General features: G+C 55.8%; 1 protein-coding gene across 6 annotated transcripts in view; it reads right to left on the bottom strand.

The window, feature by feature from the left end:
* Positions 1–20398, bottom strand: part of AACS (acetoacetyl-CoA synthetase) — a 46102-nt gene extending 25704 nt beyond the window's left edge. The window contains exons 1-8 of one of the 6 annotated variants that reach the window (XR_009534811.1): positions 20130–20397; positions 15569–15672; positions 13594–13714; positions 12925–13038; positions 8334–8431; positions 5336–5450; positions 5070–5151; positions 1275–1422 (exon numbers count right to left, since the gene is read on the bottom strand). Coding sequence is in view for 5 of the 6 variants with exons in the window: in XM_060121476.1 (XP_059977459.1) it covers positions 1275–1422; positions 5070–5151; positions 5336–5450; positions 8334–8431; positions 12925–13038; positions 13594–13714; positions 15569–15672; positions 20130–20262 (915 nt within the window). In the remaining variant the exon portion in view is untranslated. Of the gene's footprint in view, positions 1–1274; positions 1423–5069; positions 5152–5335; positions 5451–8333; positions 8432–8961; positions 12247–12287; positions 12896–12924; positions 13039–13593; positions 13715–15568; positions 15673–20129 lie in introns of those variants that run through there. The other 5 variants (XM_060121476.1, XM_060121473.1, XM_060121471.1 and 2 more) reach the window with 5 other exon arrangements.
* Between the last annotated feature and the right edge of the window lie 234 nt (positions 20399–20632).

The raw sequence follows: 20632 nt of genomic DNA, 5'->3' as shown, positions 1-20632 counted from the left end.
AAAACACACCAACACCTCTTAGGACCCTTGATGAGCTGATATCTTCTCTTCTCACCTAACCTGTTTCCTTCTGTTTAAAATGCCGGCAGATGGCCAAAAAACACATGAAAAGATGTTCACCATCACTAATTAGAGAAAAGCAAATCAAAACTACAATGAGGTATCAGCTCACATGGTCATAATGGCGATCACCACAATCTACAAACAATAAATGCTGGAGAGGGTGTGGAGAAAAGGGAACCCTCTTGCACTGTTGGTGGGAATGTAAATTGATACAGCCACTATGGAGAACAGTGTGGAGGTTCCTTAAAAAACTAAAAATAGAACTACCATACGACCCAGCAATCCCACTACTGGGCATATACCCAGCGAAAGCCATAATTCAAAAAGACACATGCACCCCAATGTTCACTGCAGCACTATTTACAATAGCCCGGACATGGAAGCAACCTAAGTGTCCATCGACAGAGGAATGGATAAAGAAGAAATGGTACATGTATACCATGGAATATTACTAGGCCATAAAAAGGAACGAAATCAGGTCATTTGTAGAGACGTGGATGGACCTAGAGACTGTTATACAGAGTGAAGTGAGGCACAAAGAGAAAAACAAACATCGTATATTAACGCACAAATGTGGAATCTAGAAAAATGGTACAGATGATCTTGTTCGCAAAGCAGAAATAGAGACACAGACACAGAGAACAAACGTATGGACACCAAGGGGGAAAAGGGGGCGGGGGGGGGAGGAATTGGGAGATTGGAACTGACACACATACACTATTGATACTATGTATAAAATAGGTCACTGATGAGAACCTACTGTAGAGCACAGGGAACTCTACTCAGTGCACTGTGGTGACCTAAATGGGAAGGAAATCCAAAAGAGAGGGGATATATGTATAACTGATTTACTTTGCTGTACAGCAGAAACTAACACAACATTGTAAAGCAATTCTACTCCAAGAAAAATTAATTTAAAAATAAATAAATACAATAAAATGCGGGCAGGGCCCACCTGTTGGACTCACAATACCCTAAGGGGTCATGACGTATAGCATGACTGTCACCGGCTCGCCCAGCGCAGGCCTTGCCCTGGTGGCGCTGTGGAGTCCCGGGACCCCGTGGCGACGGGGCCACGGCAGCTGGGGCAGCAGCCCCCCACCGCCTGGCTCGAGGTCGGATCTCGGCGCAGCACCCCACCTGGAGAGCGGGGACGGGGTGCCGCCCTAGCCAGCAGGAAGCCCCCAGGCAGGGACGGGGTGCAGACCTACCCCGGCCGAGTGCACCATGCACTTGGGCGCTCCGGTCGTGCCCGACGAAAACATGATGAAGAGCGGGTGGCTGAAGGGCAGCTGCTCGAACTCCAGCTGAGGGGCTTGCGCACCTTGCCCAGTGGCCAGGAAGTCCTCCAGGAACACGCTGTGGGCAAAAAGGCGTAGGACACAAACGGTGAAGGTTCTAGAACGCCTGGCAGGGCGGGGGTGCAGAAATCTGTCGAGTTCGCCCGTTCACCCCCCCGCCACGTCTACCTGGGTGACGACCTAGATTCCAGGGACCTGCCTTGTCTGGAAGCTCCCCAAGAGAGAAGGGAGAAGTCGGGGCTCAAGGATTCATGCTAATTGAATAAAAAGTAACTGAGTGAAAATTTCCAGTTGCTTTTTTTTTCTTAATATTTACTTATTTATTTTGGCTGCTCTGGGTCTTAGTCGCGGCAGGCATGCGGGATCTAGTTCCCGACCAGGAATCGAACCCGGGCCCCCTGCATTAGGAGCTCGGAGTCTTAGCCACCGGACCACCAGGGAAGTCCCGAAAATTTCCGGTTGCTTTATTAGCACCGCTGATGGGGCCAAGGGCTGTCTCTCCAGAGAATCTAAGCGCTTTAATAAACGCTGTGGAGAAGGACCCCTTGCATTTAACACGTTGGCTGCTTGTATGCAAACTCCGCGGAGCGGCTCTGAAGTGATGCTCAAGTCCCTGGAGCCCAGGCGCACCTCCTGTTCGCTACTAACCGTCTGATTAGCAGATGCCTGGTTTCCCCAGGTTCCCCAAAGGCAAGCTAGAGCCCAGGGTGTCTGAGTCCTTCCCTTTCCCCCCAGGAGAAGCGGGGGAGGCGGTTCCGGGTTGTAAGCTCTTCTGACACCTGAAGGGCACAGCCAGAAAGCGGTGCCAACCTGCGGGGCAACTGTTCTCACTGCTTCCCTGTATCCTGAGGTTTACGATGGCCAGATGCAAGTATCTGTCCAGGAACAAACACAATTCAGCCCAGCTACCGGCTCCAGCCCGAACAGCCTGCCCTGCCCTGCCCCCAGAGCTGCCGTAAAGCGCACTGCACGTCACCAAGAACCGCCGAAGGGGCTGTTTTCTGAGCAGAAACAGGGTAGCGGAAGCCACAAAGCCACCTTGGGAGAGAGGTGGTTTCTCTATTTTGAGATCGGCGGAAACATGGATTCCAAAACCCCGGCCCTGTTCCTCCACTGGTTTAGAAGGGAGAAGAAAGGGGAAAAATCGAAACTACTGCTTTGTCAAATGGAACTTTCTTTCAAGGAAGGGGGAGAAGTCAGTTAAACGCGGCCTGCAGCCAACTGCCAAGGAGAATTACTCTGAAATACAAACGGATGCACACGAAAGTGAAGAAGTGTGCTGTCTTGCATGGAAAGGCCCCCTTAAAGATGAGGATGTGGGACTTCCCTGGTGGTCCAGTGGGTAAGACTCCGCACTCCCAATGCAGGGGGCCTGCGTTCGATCCCTGGTCGGGGAACTAGATCCCGCATGCATGCCGCAACTGAAAGACCCCAAATGCCTCAACGAAGATCCCACACGCTGCATCTAAGACGCAGCGCAGCCAAAATAAATAAATAAACACATAAAAATAAATCTTTAAACAAAAGAAAAGATGAGGATGTCTCCTGGGGGAGGTGCGGCCATTTGAAATGGGCACCCCAAATAATTCTGAGCGGTAAACAAGCAGACCCTTCCTCTCCAGGGCGTCAGGAAGATTATTCACTGTGGAGCCTTCCAGCCAATGAAGCCCCAGTCCGCCTCCACCTCCCATCCGAGTCCCATTTACACAAAGGGCCCAATCGAGACGAATGCGCCACACAGAGAAAAACGTTTTCTTTCCATCGGTGTATAAATCACAGTAAACAGCAATTACTTTTGTTGCTTTTTCTAGAAAGGAAAAACCCAAAGGGCAGTCCCCCCACAGACGCGCAGAGGCGCTCTCGGTTTATCTGCGGCACCCAGGAATCAAAAGCTGGAGAGCACTGGGGGCCTGCTTCCCCGGGAGGGGGGGACCGGGGCTGCAGAGCTTTCCGCACTGCCTGAAGCTAAACGAAGTGGTTAACGTTACTTCTGGATGCTCTCGCTTTCTATCAATCACCAATAAACACATTCAGAAAAATAAAAGCCGGGCCACCGCGGGGCCAGCAAACCGTCCTGTTTTCCTCCTGGCCTTTGTGCGTACGGCCCCATCAATAAAACCAGGGGAGCTACATTCACGGCAGGGGTGTAACTTATCAAGGTCGGCAGGGTTCCCACAGTCTAGGGGACAGGCCACGCCCCCGGACCTGCCGGTAAGGACCTGCACACCCTGGCCCGGATGCTCCAGAGGACACAGCGCACTCGGGCCTGCAGCTGTCATCTGCCCATAACGACAGACGACGTTACTGAGAGCTAACTCCATGCACACTGCTGGGCCTGCGGGGAACGCACTGGTGTCCCCGTTCTACAGATGGGGAAAACAAGGGGCAGAGAGGTTGAGCACTGGCCCAGAGCCACACAGCTGAGATCTGACCCCGAGCAGTGTGGCTCGAGACCATGGCCTTAGAGGGACAGTCACTTTGCTGCAGCTCCCTTCAGCCTCTGGAGCCCTGGTACTGCAGCTGTCCCCAGACCCTGCTCACCTCTCAAGGTCCCTCGGGTGTCACCTCCCCCAGGCCCCACAGAGAAGCAACCACGCCCCTCTCTCACCTCCTGGGCACTTCCTGTCCCCAACTCAGTGAGCATGGCTGTGTCTACTGGGCCGAGCGGTCACAGCTCCCCCTTCCTGCAGGCGTGTCTTGTCCCCCCAGCTCGACTGTAAACGTGGGGGACAGCACATGAGCTTTAGCCCCCTCAGTGCCCCCCAGAGGGCGCCTGCACAGCGCCGCTCAGCCACGCGTCCACCCCGTCTGCCTGAGTAGCAAGGCCTCCTCGCCGCCTCCCTCCCCACCACGGCACACCCAGGATCCCCACCTGCGGCTCTGCCGCCGCTTCTCATGGGGCCTGGGGCCACTCAGAGACTCCTGCCTGCAGCCCAGACGCAAGGCTAAATGGACGGGTTTACCTGCGCAGGTAAACACGCCCGACCTCAGAACTCGTTCCTCTATGATGGCTTACAGAGAGATGAAAGGTGTATAACAAGAACTTTGGGAAGAATCTCAACTTGGACCGAATCATGATCCATTTTCTTAACTTCTGTTCAGAATTAAGGTGCTCACCATTCTGTTCCACGTCAAGGCCTGTGGTCTACCGGCTTATAAACGTCAGAAAAGCAAAGGAAGATGCCATGAGCAATGGCAACAAAAAATAGGTTGTAAAATCAAAGAAAAACCCCACATATTACGTATGTGTATACCTTTGTGTGGCTGCGTGTGTATACATACATGCATACAAATACACATACGTATGAACCACGTACACAGAGGTGTACGTGTGTGTGTGCACATACGCACATCCACACACATACGCACCTGTGGATACACATGAGTCACTGTTCAGAACTGCTGTGGCCAATCCGGGGAGCCAGCCTGGCCCCATCCAAGCCCACCACTTCCAAGGGACACGAGACAGGAAGAGTTAGGATGCCTGGGACAGTCTCTGTTCTGCCACTAAGTTACCACGTGGCCCCAAGGGATTCCCCCTGGGGCCCTCGGGTCCCCATCTACAGAATGACGATTTTTAACCAAGACATCTTGCACCTCTGAAACACTCCAACCCCAAGTGCAAAGATGCACAGAACCTGCAGCCCGGCTGGGACTCTGAGTGGGTTTCACATGCAACCAGGGATCAGCATGCGGCTGGCTTACCTATTTGGAATCTTGGAAATGTCTATCTTCTCTCTGGAGGAAACGTAAGGAATCACCACCACTTTTTTCAGGTCTGCTAGTCCTGAAAGCGGCGGGGAGGAGAAAACACAAGCTTACAGGACACAACATACCAGCCGCTAATCTTTTTCTTTTTTGCTGAAACGTAACACGACCTAGGACTGAGACTACTCCATTTTTGCAGGGCTCTTGGGACCCCTGGGGGGGCTCTCGCCGCTGCCCCCTGCCCCCCACGCCAGCCCACGCACCTCTAACGACCTGCTGCAGCTTGTCCACGTGGTCGTGCTCCTTGCCATTGTACACGACGGCCTCCACGGAGAAGATGAGCTTTGGCTGAATCTGAGAAAACCGGTCCAGAACGCCCTAGAGTGGAAGGAAAGAGTCGTCATTGTTCATCCAAAAGGCAAAATCCTCCAGCAGCCAAGGGCACGGCTGCATCTCCAGGGATGCACGTGAGCAAGCGCCGTGCCTCGTGACCCGGACCAGGGCTTCCCGGCCAGGAGGGCTCAGCCCTGGGAGCTGGCAGGTGGTACCAGCAGCCGGGGGCCCTCAAGTCACCAGGCTGATGCGCTAACCGTCATTCACTGCTCAACAATCACTCCAAAGGATCGCGCACACGGCTACCTGCCTCTGGCTCTACACCAGGGTCCCGGCGAAACGAGGACCGCTTCCCAGAACTCAGGGCAGAGCGAAGCATCTTAGTAGAACGGCGTTTGGCCCTGTCACTTTCTGACTGAATAGAGGGCTCTCCTGAGGCCCAGGCCATCACGCCCTCAAAGATCTCCCGCAAGCAACTGTGCTGAAGGCCGTGGCCAGGGCGGAGCCAGGCTGCCATCTAGTGCGTGTGCGCTTCCAACGAGAGCCGCCACCCCGGAAAACCCGAACCAGCCTCAAACCAGGGAAGGAACGCCAGGGATGCCGCTCCAGGGCCACCACTGGCCGCATCCTCTGCACAACAGGACCTGGGGCCAGAGTCAGCCAGAGTGGCCTGCGGTGGTGACATTTTGCATAAGACAGACCCACAAGGATGGGCGCAGGGTCAAGGCCAGCTGCTGATGCTACAGGCAAGCAGGAGGCGGCTGGGCCCCAGCCCGTCCCCTAAGCCTCCCGCCCTGCACCAGGTGGCTCAGACCCACCACCCGAGGCCAACCCAGGAGCTCTGCTCTCTGTGAAGCACGCAGGCAGGGGCTTCGTTCGGGCCCTAGAAGCCACGCCCACGCCCCCATGCTGCACAATGCTTCTCCAACATCACAACTGCTTCCAAGTTCCAATTCACTCAAAAACACCCACTCCCTCCTCATTAGGAGCAGCTGACGTTCACCGAGCTTGGGGGGTAGGTCTGAGCGCTGCCCAACCCCAGATGGGTGTCGATGGTGTTGCCCTCACAAGCCCTCCTACGGTGTGTCCCCGAGGACACAGAGACAGGAAGCGGCAGAGGCGGATTCAAACCCAGGCGAGAGCCTGCCTGCTGGTAACCTCCACGCCACATGCCTTCTCCAGCCCCAAGGCTCCTTCACCGCCTCCCGGCAGCGCAGCTCAAGGCCTGCTGAGGGATCCAAGGACAACAGCGCCCAGGGACGGGGTCCCAACCCTCCAGGACCCGCCCCCCCCCCCCGAGGATGGCCTGGTCCCAAGCAGCTCACACGGCCTCACAGAGGGCCTTGGGGACCAAGAGGCCCCCTGGAGCTCCAGGCTCAGGTCAGTCCTGCCTGCCCTGGGTGGTCAGGGGTGGAGGCGATCTGGGAGAGGCCCAGCAAAGCCCCAGGAGGCACAACCACGGCCACCAGCAGTGAGGTCTGGGGTGACCACCCCCTCCCCGAACTCAGCAGGGCCCAGTCCTCAACCCATGGGGCCAGGGCCGGCCTCAGCCAATCGCCTCACTGCTCCAGGCCTCTGTGTTGCAGAAGCACGTCTGTCCCTCCTCCGCACGGTGTGGGAGGAGATGAGAGATACCTTGAGAGACCTCCCTGGTGGTCCAGCAGTTAAGACTTCGCGTTCCCAATGCAGGGGGCCCAGGTTTGATCACTGGTCAGGGAACTAGATCCCGCCTGCCGCAACTAAAAAGATCCCGCGTGCCGCAACGAAGATCCCGCGTGCCACAACTAAGACCCGGTGCAGCCAAATAAATAAATAAATATTTTAAAAAAGCAAAGAAATACCTTGAAAACCTTTTCCAGAAGAGCAAGCCTCAAGGCAGAGGTTGAGTATCAAGCTCACACCCAAAATGCCCAGCCTGTGGACAAGGCACATGGACCGCAGAGCACGGAGCCGGAACAGCGCCGTCCCTGCACCTGTATCCTAAGTGTACCAATCCTCCCGCGTCAATCACAGGCCCACGCAGTCTACGCTCGTATCATGAGACTCTCTCTTCCTGATGCCCCTGCTTCGCACGTGAGGATAAGTAAGTCACCCAGGGATGCACGGCCAGCAAAGCCAGGCCAGCCCTTAGACCCTGGGCTGCACTGACCAGTGCCCAGAGCAGAGGAAGAACGGTCGGGGACGTGGATGCCCGGCATGTCCTCTAACAGGCCCGGCCTCGTGGCTCCTGAGGGTCCCTCATCCCCGAGGTTCTGCAACCAGGAAAGGTCGCTGATCAGGAAGTGGGGGCCCCAGTAAGTCCTGCTCTGCTGCTTCTTCCTTCCCCACGGTGGGGCTCAGTGCGTGCTTTCTGCCTTGCCTGGGCCACGCCGCAGCTGGTGCACCCTGGTCCCTGGTGCCCCTGGGGCTTACGGGGACAAAGAGGCCCGCCGCCCTCCCGCACAGAGCACAAAGCTCAGCCCCAAAGGAAGGGATCAGAAACGGCAATTACGGAGCAAACTCTCCGTAAGCAAACCTTCCACGAGCAAACCTGCAGACGACGGACATCGGAAAACCTCACGTGGTCGTGAAGTCACAAGAGCCGGGACCGGCGTCTCCTGCTGGATACTCGCAACACCGCCTGTCGCACGTAACACACACTAACGCACAACGCACACGGCTGGGTGTGGGGAACATTGGAAAGGAAGCCAGGATCGTTCACTTTTACACTTAGAGAGAGATCCCACTACTTCTGGCTCCTTCTCTCCTGCTGATTGCGAGTCACCAGCCGGGGAGACGGGAGGCCATCGTGACACCGTTTCCTCCCAGCCTGGCTGGTCCTGCCCCGCAGCTGCCCACACCCCGACCCAAGATGTCATGGGGAAATCACACGGAATGTTCCCCTGCGGGGGCCGCACACCCAGGGCACTTGAGGGGACCCCGACTCACGTTCACGCCGAAGTCTGGGGACGTGGAGCTCCAGATGGCGCCAATGCTCGTGGCCGCCAGCATGGCTTCCACGGCGTGTGCACTGTTGGGTAAATAACCTGTGGGGGGGACACAGGGAGAAAGCTTGGCTCAGGGTGTGAGGATGCCGCGGACTTCCAGAAGCACCTCCCGGAGTCATGGTGGGAGTGGGGAGAAGGGCTGGCTGTGAGCGGCTCACAGAGCAGGGCGAGGCCCAACCCAACCACCTTGACATCTGCTCGGATGACCCGATCACTGCCGCCAGCCTGACCGCTTCCTGTCATCACCCCCTCCGACGCATTCTGATCAGGGATCCCTACACGATCCTGGCCTCTTCTCGCTCCGTTCCACCTCCCACCGTGGGCTCGGTCACAACAGCCTCCCTTCAGTTCTAAGCTCCCCCTGCCTCAGGGCCTTTGCACAAGCTGCCTGCGTTGCCTGGACACTTCCACCCACACCAGCACCCCCTACTCATCCTTCAGCTCCAAAGGCAAATGGAACTCCCTCAGGGAAGCCTTCTCCAAGGCCACCCCAAGAACACAGGTCCCCATGCCAGTCACCCAAAAAGCACACCGTATTTCTCCCTCACCAGATCTAGCATAATAATCACCTAAGTATAATCATAACTGGCAACTTCATATCTGGTTCTCTCGTGAGGGCAGGGGCGTTGCCTGTCTCGCTCCCTGCTTTACCAAATGCCATTTGGTATGCCCTGCAGATCAAGGTCCGCAGATATTGGTCTACTGGCCGGCTGGTGGGAGGATGCTTGGATGGAGGGAGGGAAGGAGAGGCTGCAGGGGAATGAAGACTGAGCAGACCAGTCAAGACATATACAGTCCTGCAAGGGACTCAGCCTTCCATCTAGTAGGAAGCTGAGTTTGGTTTGGTTTGGTTTTTTGGCCGCACCACTTGGCCTGCGACCAGGGATCGAACCCAGGCCCCCTGCAGTGGAAGCGTGGAGCCTTCACCACTGGACCCCCAGGGAAGTCCTCTGGGCTTTTATGATAATACAGGCAGAGACTCTTTATGGACGAAAAGACTGCGATCGGTTACACAGACCGTCCTAAATGCTCCAGAGGGAAAAGGATTTGTGCACAAGGCACCAGGGAGCAGGTCCAGGGCCTGCCCTGAGCACGGCTCCCTCCCTGGGCGACACGAAAGCCCTCTGGGCTCCAGCACCCCGCGGTGCCCTGAACAGCTCTCCCGCTGCCCCTCCTCCCACGGCTCTGGACGGCCTACTCGGCCACAGCGGTGGGGACTTCGTTTCTTTGGGTTCACGGCATCTTCCCTGCTGGGTGTCCCGCGGGGCAGGGCCACGCATCGCTCCCACGGCCCGGGCCCCGCCCAGCCCTGGCACACAGCAGGCCCGCTGACGGACGCCGGCTGCCGAGAAGAGACCTGGCTGTGAGCGCACTGCGGTGTCTCCACGGTGCCACCGCCCCAGGCAGGGCGGGACTCACCACCCAGGGAGGCTGGGTGACCTGCTGGCTGTGGGGACTGACACGCAGCCAGGAGATGCCCGCTTCGCAGACGAGGAACAGCGCCGTGAGCAGCGAGCAGTTGCAACCGCATCTCTGAAGGCCTCCAAGCGCCTCCCCGTTCAATCCCCCTCTGCACTCTTCCCTAGCGCTCTCTTCTGGGAAACACAGTCCCCTGTCCTAGTAACTGTGATCAGGTCAAATTAGAATCCAAGATGTGGCACTCAAGAAGGGGGTGTCACCAAGCACCAGCCTGATTCTGAGGAGTGAAGGGCAACGGAGCAGGCGTCCCCCACGTAAGCACGGCCGAGCGGCAGCCCCAGGATGTCCTGTTCTCCGTTTCTCCTTCTCAGGAAACGTTTGCTTCAAAGGGAGATTTTTAAAAATGAAAATTGGAGGGAAGAAAAATTACTGGAAGGTAGAACCTTTTGAATTCCTTTTCTAGACAAATTAAATTGGACCACGAAGAACCCAAGATATTGAGGTTTCAACCACAAAAATGCCTGCTCTGACCCAGCACTCTCATGCATTCATCCAATAAACACCCGTTATACACCTACTATGCGCCAGGTACCCACAGACTGAGATGCAGCAGTGAACAGAAGACAAAGCCCCATCCTCTGGTACTGGAGGACAGACAGACGTGCACACACACACGCACACACACACGCATAATCCTGTGCTTTCAAGGAGGCAGCAGGCGACAAAGGAAAATAAAGCGGGGTGCAGAGAGAGTGGTGATGGATTTTTCCACAGGACAGCACGGACAGCTTCTGAGCAGAGACCTCAATGAACCAGGGTGAACCCTTGGATCTGTAGAACATTCCATCCAGGGCCGAGACAGGCGATCATGCGGCACATCCCCTACCCATCCTTTACTATTCATTCCTCTCCAGTCAAGTAACACAGTGAGCGGTGGCTCCATGCCCAGCTCCATCATCTGAGAAGGACACTCGGGGTCTGGCCCCTTCACATGGTTTACACAGGGTAAGGCTGCCCTCTGCAAACACACGCCGAGCGCCCACTTGCAGTGAGTCCCACGGGAGAGGCACGGTCACGCCAACATGCCGGTGGCTTCTCCTGCTGACGGCCCGGCCTGCAGCCCTGGTCCCATGGCCCCCGGAGGTGGGGAGGGCAGCCCAGCAGCCAGACCCCCAGGCCTCATGGGTTTTAGAGCCAAACAAAGGAGACTGATGCTCAAATAATCACAAAACCAAACAGGTAACTACCAATGACGCATCCTTTGAAGAATGAAAACGAGATGCCGACAGAGGGTCCAACAGGAGGGCCTGGCTCAGGGGCAACCAGGGGGCTTCCCTGAGTGAGGCCATCTGGGGACAGAGCTGGGGGCAGGCGGGGCGGAGGCCGGCTTCCCAACAAAGGCTCTGCCGGACCCTCTTAGGAGGACAGGGGCCGGGAGGGGAGTGCAGAGGCAGGAAGGAAGCGAGCGCGCGGGGCCGCCGACCCAACTGCAGGTTCTCATCCCCACCCTGGAGGCAGCGGGGGTCAGCAAGCCTCCAAGCAGGGGACGGACACCATCGATGCCACTGGGGTTGATGCCACGAGTGAAGTCGTGCAGCCAGAGGACAGAGAAGCCCTCTTCTTTGGTTTAAGAATTAGATCTGATGCCTGATCCCGGAAGGAGCAATTTAAACTCTGACCCCAGCACTGCAGCAAAAAGCACACAGAACTCCAGCCGGACCCAGACTGGGAACCGCCTCTGGACACCTCCGTCATTGTCACCAGCCCCTCCCGGGGTGTGTGTGGATGGGCGGGGCCGAGAAAGCCCACCTAACTTCTCTGCCCACGGGAGACTCTGCATAACAAGCCCCTCAGCCTCTCTGCTGCCCTGTTTAAAGATGCAGAAGCTCGAGGTCCAGGGAGGAGAAAGTCACCCAAACCCACAGGCCCACAGGCAGCGCCAGGCACCGAGGGAAGGTCTCCTGACTCCAGAGAGTGGATGCTGCTAAACAAGTTCTCACCAGGAAGAACTAAGTGGAAGAAGCCGCACTGAGTGAGGAGGCCCAGGTGGGGGTCCCAAGGAACAGTGTGGCCTAGGGCCACCAGCCGGGCACCAGGACACTCGGGCCCAGGCGCACGCTGCCGTATCGCGGCCCCAAATAATTACAACCCATCATCCAACAGACGTGCGATGAAGTGTCCCGCTATCAAATTTCATGCCTCACTAACTCTCAGGGAACTTCCTGGCAGTCGAGTGGTTAGGACTCTGCGCTTTCACTGCCGAGGGCCCAAGTTCAATCCCTGGTCGGGGAACTGAGATCCCACAAGTGGCTCGGCCAAGAAAAAGTAACTATTTATTATCTCCAGAGGCTGAGTATATCCACATACCTTCAGTTAACGACCTTATGAACTGAAATTGTCTATACTGTTTAAATCAACACCCGTTTTTTTTAATAAAGTTCTTTCCAAGTTTAAAAAAAAAAAATGATTAGTTTACTTTTCTCTTCTGGGCCTCAGTTTTTCATCTGGGAAACAAGCAGGCTGGTGGCACCTGCCCTGGCGTCTATGGGTCAGAGGAAATCAGTCTAGTGAGTCTCTCCACTGATAAAACTCCCTCTGCTGGGTTTTGGGGGTTAGGAATCAATCTACAATCATGTCAGCACAGATGGCGAAAATCACAGAATGGAAACCAGCCCTCAGGAATTCCTCAGGAAAGCATCGAGTTGGAGGCGGGCAGACCCAGAAAACGCAGCAGCTTCTCCCGACCCTGGAAGGGGTCCTGGCTTTGTCATCAAGGACCTGATGAACTTTCTGGTTTGTGTTTAGTTTAAGGACCACACTTCATTAAAAAAAAATAATAACTAATTCATTAAAAAAATTATTATTAATAATAATGTAGACGTCTGTGAGCACTGGCTCAGGAGGACGTGCCCACATGGAGGCCGGGAGGCGGGGACCCTCACAGCCCAGCTCACTCTGGCTGGGCCGCACTTGCAACGATCGTCCCTCTTCGTCTGGTTTGTGCCGCACGTGTACACACGCGAAGCCGTGTGCGTGCAACCTGACCCGACGCCACCTCATTCCTTCCAAGCCACTCCCCTGCCCCCACTGTGACAGGCACCAGAAGTACCCACCGACGACCCGGTCTCCTCTCCTCACGCCCATCTGCCTCATCGCCGCGGCGTACAAAGCCACCTGTCGCCGCAGCTCTTCAAAACTCACCTTCACGATCTCCTCCCTGCCTTCCCCTGGGAAGAGAAAAAGGACAGGTCATCCTCGGACCATCCTAAAAAGAGAGGTTCTGAGTCACAGACACGGGTGAAAACTCACACCTGTTCAAACACAGGTTAGAGATACGCGCCCAGGAGACGCTACACAGGTGCACGGGATGCAAACCAGATGCAGGTTTACCCGACGTTCCAGAAAAGAAAGGCTTGGGAAAGGGCATCCTTGAGACGCATGCCCAGAATCCTTTGATTTGGTTGTGATTTTTTTAATATAATTTTCCAAGGGCTGGGGGAGGAGATGGGGAAATCAGTGTTTAGTGGGTACAGAGCTTCAGTGAAAAAGTTCCAGGGCTACTGCACAACAATGTGAACATACTTAACACCACTGAATTGTACATTTAAAAGTGGTTAAGATGGTAAAGTTAGTATTTTGTGTTTTTCACCACAAAAAAAAAAAAAAGTGCCAAGCTATTGTTTGGAATCATATACTGCAGGTTCTGAGTGCTTCAGAGCCTCTCGGAACACGTGGCCCCGTCACACTAAGAGAGGAAAATCCGAGTAGCTGTCGGGACTCACGTGCCACGTAAAGGGCCACTCCGTCATTTTCCCTGTGTTGCAGGAGGTTTTCCGCGTAGTTGAGGCGACTGCCTTTGAACCACTCGGGGACGTCCGCAATCCCTTTGGACGTGTCCACGACCTACAGAGGACAACAGCAAACCAAGACACACACGTGTGTGAGAGCAACATCAGATGCAGAGAAGGGATTCCGCATCACAGGAGGCCAGCTAACTCGCCGGCCCAAGGCATCACTAGATCGCTGTACAGACTGAACGCTGACCTGGCCCAAAGGCTTGAAACTGAAAACAGAAATGAATGCGGTATTGTGTACCTGACACTTGTTGAGAGTAGATCTCAAGCATTCTCACCACAAAAAAAAAAAAAAAGAAAAAGGTAACTGTGTGAGGTGACAGATGTGTCAGTTAACTTGGTACTCATTCTGCAAGGCATATGTATATCAAATCATTCACGTGTACCCTTGAAATAGATACAATTATATGTATCAGGACCTCCCTGGTGGTGCAGTGGTTAAGACTCCGTGCTCCCTAGGCGGGGGCCCCGGGTTCAATCTCAGGGAACTGGATCCCACACGCATGCCGCAACTAAGAGTTCGCATGCTGCAACTAAGGAGCACACCTGCCGTTACTAAGACCCAGCGCAACCAAATAAAAAAAACAAATTAGATGTACCAATTATTCCTCACTAAAGTTAAAAAAAATTAATGCCAAGGGAAAACTCCGCCCCACTAGTTTAGTCTGTTAATTATTAAGCACCTACTTTATGAGTGATGCTGATGACAAAAGGACAGACAGACAGACACGGCAGCTACCACACGTTCCAGGGCTGACCAGAGCATGGAAACCAGGAGATCAAAGGGCACGGCCCACCGGACACCCCGCCACAGTTTTTAGGAAGTTGGATCCGTGCCTCCTCCATCAGGGCTGGAACCTTGGTTTCTTCTTCAGGTGAACCTTTCAGAATGGCTCACCCCATAATCAAACCAAACATACAACAGACTTCTTATTCCCCAGATATTTATTGAGGGAATAAATAAAAATCTCTAAAATCCAGGTAAATAACAAAACTACTAATAGTTTAAAAAGCAATTACAGGGGGCTTCCCTGGTGGTGCAGTGGTTGAGAATCCGCCTGCCAATGCAGAGGACACGGGTTCGAGCCCTGGTCCGGGAAGATCCCACATGCCGCAGAGCAACTAAGCCTGTGCACCACAACTACTGAGCCTGAGCTCTAGAGCACGTGAGCCACAACTACTGAGCTCACGTGCCACAACTACTGAAGCCCACATGCCTAGAGCCCGTGCTCTGCAACAAGAGAAGCCATGAGAAGCCCGCGCACCGCAACAAAGAGTAGTTCCCACTCGCTGCAACTAGAGAAAGCCCACGCGCAGCAATGAAGACCCAACGCAGCCAAAAATAAATAAATAAATAAATTTTATAAAGGAAAAACCACTACAGTATGAGGACTTCCCTGGTGGTCCAGTGGTTGAGACTCCACACATCCACGGCGGGGGGCCCAGGTTCCATCCCTGGCTGGGGAACTAAGATCCCGCAGGCCGCACAGTGCGGCCAAAAATAAATAAATAAAACAAATAAATTTTTAAAATGTGAGTGTATGGAACATCACTGAACTGTACACTTTAAAATGGATAAAATGGTAAATTTTGTATTATGTGTATTTTACCGCAATTCTGAAAAATTTTAATAAAATAAAAATACAGCGATACCCTACTCATTGGATCACTCAGATTCCCAGGACAAGGCCTGGGTCCACACACATCGGGGGGCCCGGAGCCTGCAGAGTCCCCATGAGGTCCGTGACCCCAACACAATTTCCTGCCAACTCTCTAGGGCAATGATTTTTTCCCGCTGATGTGGGGATTTAAAAGAAGATATGATTTAGTCTTCCTCAAAATTAACACTTCATTTTGGATCAGAACCACGAAAAGATAACGTGTAAGCACAATCTCTTCTTACCTCATCATACGTGCGTGAGAAGACAATTCCACTGAATTTCCAGAACTCTGCCCAGAAGTCCGAATATGACTCAACTGACCAATGATATAAGTCATCATAATTTTCTGAAACCAAAAAGAAAGAAAAAAAAGGCACATGACTCCAACAAATCTTAGGAGGAAAGTCTTGGTTCAGTGATAAGATGGATACACCTGAGGAGTTGTGTGTGTCTGAGGGGTTCGAAGGCACCTGATGAGAGAGGGTCTTGGGAGCGCAGGGCATCTTAGTTTCTGTTAAAGCAAACCCACCACCGCTACTCCCCAAATGAATAAAAGTCACGAGGCGGTGATTTTATACCTTAACCACCATGCCTAAAAACCATGGACTCTGGACCCAGAAGGCCTGGGTTCAAATCCTGGCTTGGCCATGTATTAGCTGTGAGGCCTCAGGCAATCTATGTAAGTGCTTTTTAAGTCATCTTGGTCCTCACAAATTGCAAAGAGCTCCAGCACCAAAAACTCCTCCGGGCTGACACGAGAGATGGCGCAGGGCCTCCCCTGAAGACCTGGAAAGCCCATCATCACCAAGGGCGCCACCACAGCATCCGCGAGGGCGGAGGATGTAACCAGCCTGCCAACCCGGGGAGCGAGCAGTCGCAGCAGCATCTCAGCACCGCGAGGACCCCCGTGGACGGCGGAGGAGTGGGTGGGCTTTGAGCGGAAACTTTCCCACCGTCCACGACGCAGCCAAGGGATCGACACGATTCTCCAGTCGAGCAGGGGCTCCCGGGGCTTCTGCCCACACGTGTCCCCCGCCGTCCCCCGCCCAGCGCAGAGGCTGCGATCTGGAAGCCTGGGGGACGGACCACCGGCGCGTTTAGTTCAGTCTGCGCGAAGCTCAGGAAATGAATGGGCTGACGTTAAATTCGGTTTCCAAATAAAGTGCAGGATTTCTGGCTTCTCCTGAGAGGGCAGGACATCTGGCCATGGAAGCCGGCCAACGAGTGTCACCTCCTGGTATTTACATCCCTGTGTCGTCCCCTCCCCCCGCTGAGCCCGGCCGGGTCACAAAGTCCTAAGGACACCGCAGCTTCCGCCTTGATCACCTGCTCTGCAGGAAGCCAGTGGCCATGTTGTGAGGACACTCAAGCAGTCCTAGGCGGCGTGAGACGGAGGCCTCCCGCCCACGACCAGCACTGACTCACTGCCACGTGAGCCGGCCCCTGGGAAGTGGGCCTCCAGCCCCAGCCCACGGGTGGATGCAGCCATGGGAGCCCCAGAGCCAGAACCACCAGCTAAGCCACTCCCAGAAGCCTGGCCGGCGGAAACTGAGAAATACTAAACATTTACCGTCGTTTTATGTCACTAAGTCTTGGGGTGGTTTGCAACGCAGCAATAGATAGCTGGTGCCCTGTCACTGCACACGGTGACAGTCAGCTGAAGCAGCTAACAGCTGCCCCACCTGGCCCTTCACACCCACGCGAGAGGCAACCTAACCCGGCGGTGACGAGCACCGAGCCCAGCTCCACGGCTCACAGCTGCGAGATCTCAACCAAGACTCTGAGCTTCCACTTTCTCAGCTGGGAAACGAGATCAAAGCTGCAGCTACTTGGCCAGGTTACTGAGGATTGAGTGAGTTAATCCGTGTAAAGTTCCCGAATGGGGCCTGGCGTGCAGGAAGCGCTCACTAAACATTAGCTGTTATTAATACCCCGTCACCTGCCTGGTCCCCGCAGGCATCCGCGTTTGTAAGCCTCGCTTGCCACTTCACCTGCTCCTTCCTCTCCATCTGTGAGAATTCTGACCAGCCTACACCTTCAAGTCTCAGCTCAAGATCCTGCCAGCCCTCTTCAACAGCATCCTGATAGACCCGGAGCTCAGAAGGCGGACAGCACGCACCCCTACTCCCGCTGCTCAGCGCTGCTACCTTTGCACGAGGCTTCTCCCCACAAGTACACCTGAGCTGGAGAACTGCTGCTGGAGAACAGAGACCAAGCCTTCTGTTTGTTGGCCAGCTCTGTCCCAGATGCTGGCATGCAGAGGCGAGTTGCAGTTTGTGGTATAAAGACACTTGAGGACTTCCCTGGCGGTCCAGTGGTTAAGACTCCACGCTTCCACTGCAGGGGGCACAGGCTCGATCCCCGGTCAGGGAACTAAGATCCCACATGCTGCGCAGCCAAAAAAAAAAAAAAAAAAGCTCACAAATAAATGAACAGGCAAGACAGGCTGAACGTCCGAATTCCATGCACTCGGAGAGCAGAGGAGAGGAGAAAACGGTCAGAGAGAATAATCAGACAGAAGGCAGCATTTGAGTTGGCTCTTAAAGCAAAGACCAAAACGTCCGGGGCCAGGCCCACGGAAAGGAGAGAAGCAGGGTGGGTTAACCACCAGGCGTGGGAGAGGAGGAAAGAAAAACACCAAGGTCTAAGTCACCCCCAGACCAAGAGAGGAGCCCCACTCAGCTCAGCTGATGCCCTCACGTGAGCACACAGACCCAGCAGCACGGGCCTTTGGGTTTTCAAAAGAAGCTGCAAATCTTACTTTTCCTATGCGGTCTTTCGGTGTGTGAGCCGCCCGAACTAAGTCTGCAGGCCCGACACGGCCCGCAGGCCACCAGTCCCAGCCTTGAAGGGCAGAGAGGAGCTGGGCAGGCAGACGGGGAGCTACTGGTGCCTCTGCCAGTGTCTACTCAGCAAACCCCAGAGGCCAGGTGCGGGCGGGCACTCCGCCCGATCATCTGTCACCCAGCGATACGGGTCCTCTCATTATGCCCATTTTACAGGTGAGGAAACCAAGGCTCGGGAGATCGGGTGACTTCCTTCTGATCACACAGCTAGTAAGTGGTGGAGCCACTTCAAAATCCCGGCAGTCAGATTACAGCTCAGTCTCACGCACCTCACAGGACTGCCCTTCTGTGAAATCATTCTGTAAAGCAGCAGGCGGAACAGCTGGCAGAGGAAAGAGAGACGGAACCACGGCACGGTAACACAGAAGAATGCAGTTCCACTCCTGGCTCTTCTTAGGAATCAAGTCTGTCCCCCAGGGAATTCCCTGGTGGCCCAGTGGTTAGGACTCCGTGCTCTCACTGCCGAGGGCCTGGGTTCAATCCCTGGTCGGGGAACTAAGATGCCACAAGCCGTGCGGCGCGGCAAAAAAAAAACAAAAAAAAAACAGTCTATCCCCCAATCCAACACACATTACCAACTACTACCTGAAAGAAGGCCCGGCGAGTAATAAGCCACACCTGTCTACAGGGGTTCACCGTCCAGGGGGCAGGAGGGCGGGAGAGGGGTGCAGCTGGGCTAGCCAAAGGAAGGGGCTCCGTGGAGGCTACGACACCCACCGTGCTGTGGAGGACTTGGAAGCCGCCAGGCGGCAGGGTTTGCAAATCCTCAGTCAACAAGGAGCCGCTGTGAGCCCTGGAGCCCAGGCGTGACAGAGTCGGGCCTGTGCATCAAGGCTGCTCAGTGAGGGCAGAGGGAGGAAAAGCAGGAAGCAGGGAAACCAGCCAGCTCAGGGCAGAGGAAACGAGGGCCCCAGGGGAGATGCTGGCGCTGGGCTGGAAAGGGGACGAGGTAAGAAGTCAGACGGCCCACGCCTCCATTTCTGTGAGGCTCCCTGAGAACTGTGATACCACCAACAGAAACACAGGGGTCCCTGCAGCCAGCGGAGGGGCCCGAAGAGGAGAGAAAGGGCCATAATGAGTTGCAAACCCCTGAGGCGGGGAGGGTGAAGAAGATATAGGTAGACCAGCCAGGTGGATGCGGGGGGGAAAGCGTCTCATCCGGAAAAGGGCCTCCTCGCCCAGGTCCACACCCAGCCAGGTGGCTCCCGAGGCCAGGGCGGCAGCTGGAAGGGGGGCCCTTGACTAGGTCCGGTTCGGGGCTGGGAGTGTAAACACGTGAGGGGACGGAGTTCGGCCCCAATCCCAGAGGCAGACTCCTACCTGACCACCCTTCTCCCCAGTGCCCAGAATCCATGCTGGCCTCTAGCAGGGTCAGCCTGGGGAGGGGATGAGGGGGCAGCACGAGGTACTGTTGGCTGACAAGTGACTCCCCACCAACAGAAGGGAAGAGCTAAAAGCCAGAAAGGCCCTGGGTCGGGGAGGAAGCCCCCAAGGCTCGACGGCAGGACCCCAGGGAGCACACCTCACAGGTAGGAACGCCTAGCAAGGGACCTCTCTCAGTCCACAGGGGTTCCAAGACCAGATGGGGAACACTCTCAGGGAGACGGATGCTGCAGTGAAGAGGGGACCGGCTCCCTGAAAGCAGAGGAGGTGACAACCCGCACAGATAAGGGGGCAAAACCGCACAGTCAGAAGATGTCCCACCCCTGGGGAGGGGCCCCCAGTCCAGCGGCTCGTCCAACCCCCAGAGGAGGGAGACTGGAAATCAGGAGACCATTCCAACAACTAGAAAGGACCCTGACACCAACGCCCTGGAAAAGGGGGAGCCCGGGACCCCAGGAGGAGGGTCCCTCTGTCAGGTGGTCCCTCGGACCCCCAAGGGGGGCGCCCGATTTCTGGAAGCTCCTGGCCCCGGGAGGTGGCCGGGGAGCCCCCAGGACGCGCGCCCCGCACTCACCCAGCGCCAGGCCGTAGGCAGCGCCCACGACCGCCCGGAAGCGGTCCATCTGCGTGTTCTTCTTGCTGTCAGGCTCCCACATCACCTGGCACTCCAGGATCTCCTCCCGCCCACCCCGCGGCTCCTTGGACATGGCTGCGACGGGGACGACCGGCGGAAAGGCCGGGGCTGCGCGGGGATGGGGACCGGGCCGCGGGACACGGGGCTGAGCGGAGCGCCCGACGTGGATCAACTTTTAGAGGAGATGCAGCCCTAACTGGGCTCTCAGCAAGCCCCGCCCCCGAAGGTCCCGCCGTTCGGCTGTGCGGCCCCGCCCCGAATGTAACCCTCCGCGGGAGCCGCGCCTCGCAAAGGAGTGCTGCCGCCGCCGGGACTAGAGCCTGAGCCCGCCGACCCGGTGGGGCTGCGCAGGCGCGTTGGGCCAGGGCTCCCCGACCTCACCTGGAGAGCGAAGGGGTTAAAGCAGCGCCGGAGGGCAAGAGCCAGAGGCCGCAGGCTCGTTC

The sequence above is a fragment of the Lagenorhynchus albirostris genome, chromosome 14 (genome assembly GCF_949774975.1).
Source record: "Lagenorhynchus albirostris chromosome 14, mLagAlb1.1, whole genome shotgun sequence".
In the NCBI taxonomy this organism is placed as follows: Eukaryota; Metazoa; Chordata; class Mammalia; order Artiodactyla; family Delphinidae; genus Lagenorhynchus; species Lagenorhynchus albirostris.
The sequence above is the reverse complement of the archived record's forward strand: the minus strand, read 5'-3'. Positions and strand labels throughout refer to the sequence as shown.